The sequence below is a fragment of the Glycine soja genome, chromosome 19, assembly GCF_004193775.1.
Source record: "Glycine soja cultivar W05 chromosome 19, ASM419377v2, whole genome shotgun sequence".
Classification (NCBI taxonomy): Eukaryota; Viridiplantae; Streptophyta; class Magnoliopsida; order Fabales; family Fabaceae; genus Glycine; species Glycine soja.
This window is the reverse complement of record NC_041020.1, coordinates 6366446-6369880: the sequence shown is the minus strand read 5'-3', so window position 1 is coordinate 6369880 and position 3435 is coordinate 6366446. Positions and strand designations below refer to the sequence as shown.

At 39.7% G+C, this 3435-nt stretch overlaps 1 protein-coding gene across 1 annotated transcript; it reads right to left on the bottom strand.

Annotated features, from left to right (window-relative positions):
- Positions 1-659: 659 nt before the first annotated feature.
- On the bottom strand, positions 660-3115 carry LOC114400476 (probable endo-1,3(4)-beta-glucanase ARB_01444). Its single transcript, XM_028362941.1, has one exon. The coding sequence runs from the start codon at positions 3074-3076 to the stop codon at positions 863-865; it is 2214 nt and encodes a 737-aa protein (XP_028218742.1). The 5' UTR covers positions 3077-3115; the 3' UTR covers positions 660-862.
- Between the last annotated feature and the right edge of the window lie 320 nt (positions 3116-3435).

The window sequence follows — 3435 nt, the reverse complement described above, 5'->3', positions numbered from 1 at the left end:
TAACAAAATAACAAGGGAAGCTATAACAGTTGAAAAGGAATTTAGTGTTTTAGTGATATACCAACTAATTATTGAGACACTAATTCTTTTCAATGGTTTGTCACAGAATGCACAATCATGAGCCAGAGTTTCAAACCTTAAGTTTTATCTAATACCTCATGGCACAAAACAAGATCACTGCTGGCTACTAAAATAATTGAGTTGGATGATTTGAGATGTTAATGTTGTACCCAAAAAGAATAGTTCAGATGTTAATGAGAAACTTTCCAGATTTTTAGTTAAGAACTTTTAATTAACTATTCCTTCCAAATTGACCCAACAAAGAAAATGAAGGGAACAAGAGAAAATGAGGGTCAGTTAAAAACAAAGATTGTTATTTTCTTGTCACCTTGACACTGTTAAGAATTCTATAAGTCTATGAGTTTACATCATCAAAAACCTCCTTAGTTTCTCCTGCTGTCAAATGCACTACAACTACAGCAAAGCCTTATCTCACTAGGTGGGTTCAGCTACATGGATAACACAACGTCATTGGACACGGTTAAAAACCGAAGTTTCAGAAATATTGTTTAGCCTTCGTGTCAAATGGACTGATATTTCAGAAAGAAAAAAAATGCACCATATTCAAAAAAAAAAACACAATTGAAAAGGCCAGATGCTAGCTAAAGAGCTTAAACCTTAAACCATAATGTTCTCATGACACAATGAGGGTTAACAGAGAACGAATGCTCAAGTCCACAACACATTTTACTGAAATAAATATTGAAAGAAACAGCCATCAGATGTATACAGAAATTTATTTTTGTACAATGTAAGAAACTATCATAATTTCTTTTTAAATACCTGAAACCATTAACAATACCTAGTGGCAGTAATGACCAAACCAGCAGATTTTTTCATGACCAAATTCCTCTTTATCAGATCTGCTATGAATCCACCACAAGAGATTAGTCAATGAGTTTCCATCATCAAATCCATTTAACCTTCTTATCTTCTGCATTGCACCTTCATTGTCATAAATACCCTGCAGAGCATAGACAAACCCCTTCCATCCTTCTCCAACACCTTCCCTATTCAAAGCAGGCAATGTCCACTCCACAAGCTCCTTCACAAAATCAACATTGGAAAACAAGACTTCAGAAATAGGCAGTATTGGTAAGAGTTGAATGCCGAGCCTACATTCTCTCCACTCAGGAGGCGCAAACCATAGTCCACTATCCCTCTTATTTGCCCAAAGAACACCAACTACCTTGTTCTCTTTTACAAAATCTTGATCATACTGATTATCTCCCTCTTGCACATGCCACCACATTTGAGCTGCATGAATTTCCAATGCTGTGAGTGTTGATCCAATGGCAACAAGATGCGTGTCACCATACGCCAGACCCATCAAGGCAGCAGAATAATATGCATTAACAGCTTCACTAGTACTCTCCTGATTTCTTCCATCTCCAAACTCAGTTAACCCTCCAGCCCATGAGTGGAGTTTATAAAGGTCAAAGCACCTCAGTCTTGTGTAATTTGAGTTTGATCTTCTGCTCAAGGTCATAAAATCTGCCATTAGTGAATAGGCTTGAGGCTTATACTTCCTACCCCACACCGGATCAATCTTAGCAAGCACTGCAATTCCATAAAGGAAGTACCCCAAATGATAATGGTGATCATTGTAAACTCCAAACCCAAAATCAGCACCAGCATCAGTAGATCCTTGTTTGGTGACAATGCCACCCCATTTCCTATCATACAGAAATCCATTCCCATTAAAAGTCCCCTCCAGCCACGGCTCGATGGTTTCCTTCAAATACTTTCTAACCTTGGGAATCACATCAAGAAAACACACCTCCTCAGCTATCAAAGCAAACCTTGCAGCCCTTGCAACCAATTTCCCATAAAAATACGACGAATTTGTCGCTATTGCCGAAGAATTCAGCCCCTCGACATCGTTCACAAGCGCCGAAACAACCTCATCCCGGGATTCTTCCCTCACACCTCTAACAGAATGCCAAGTCACAGAAACAGGATCAGTTTTCAAAAGCCAAGAATCCCCAACAACCCCAACGAGCTCCCCATCAATGCTCCCATACTTAAAATCACTCAAAACACTAACATCTTCGCTGCCACTATCAGCCAAAAGCTGAATATGGAGAGGGTGTGCCAACATCAACAAATCACCCCACCCTCTCTTCTCCCACTTATACTCCACACAAAAGGGTCTTGCAAACACAGCCTCACCACTCACAGGGTAACAAGAACTGAACCTGTCAAGCACAGCCTCATGCTTCCAATCAGAACCAGGCAAAAGGGCAATCCTAATTATGCCAGAAAAGGCATCAGAAGTTATCTCAGAGAGTCCATGACTCAACCTGATCGGTGAAGAAGCATACAAAAACCAAGTCTGGCCATTGTTAAGATGGAAAGTGTGTTTGGTGAGTGACTCACTTGAGGTAAAGGAGAGAATTGCATGGATTGTGGTGATGGAAAGAGGGGTTGGTTGAGTCACAGAGAGGGTCAAAAAGGGGCTTCCCCGAACAAGGAAAAACCTCAAATTGGAAGAAGGGATATCCAATGTAACACTGAGATCATTGTGGGAAGAGATGGTGTGGTTCAAATGGGAAGGGTGGGATTTTTGAGAGGAAGAGATGGTAAGATCAGGGTTGAAGACTTGGTAGATGAAGGAGGGGTTCATGAAGCGAGATGGGTATGAGAGGGAAAGACAAGAGTTTGAGGATTTGATGAGGTAAGGGTGAATGTATTCAGGTTGGTCACCGTTTTTGAGGACAAAGTTTTGGAAGAAGGAGTTTGTGGGGAGTGGATTTGAGACAAGGTTTGAGGAGAAGAAATTGGAGGGTTCAGGGACAACAGTGGAATCAACATGGGGGAACAGAAAAGGAGTGTGCTTTCTGGTGTGAGACATTGTTGATCTTCGTGGTGGTGATGGAAGTTGTGATGGGGTTGATGGTGATGGGGATGGTGATGGGGTTTTGATTTTGAAGGTTGTGTTTTTATAGGGTTTGGAGCCTTTTCTCGAGCCACCTGCGAGAGCTGTGCTAACCTTGCGTCTAAGTTTTTTCAACATTTTCTAGGTTGTTTGATTAAAACTATGTTTGTATGATTATATTATTGTTTGTATTATTATTAAAAAAAATAGTTATTAGAAAACTCTTTGCAAGATTTTGTAGGGATAACTTGATTTAATTTCTTTTAACTTTAATATAAGAAGAAAAATATTGCAACCCTTAGATCGTGAGTGTATAGGATGATATTTGTGAAACTTGAGGGAGATTAGTCGGGTTAATATGATTTTGGATAGGAGGGTTGGTTAAGCAATAAAGTATGATTTTTAGCATTAAATTAAGAGGTGGGGTTTGGATTTTGGAATTTTTGGTGGTAGTTGTTGAAGGGCTTGACAAAGACAACAATGGTTTTATTGGATTG

Excerpts from the sequence above, each read along its gene's own strand:
- LOC114400476 (XM_028362941.1), bottom strand. The coding sequence starts at position 3,076 with ATGTTGAAAAAACTTAGACGCAAGGTTAGCACAGCTCTCGCAGGTGGC.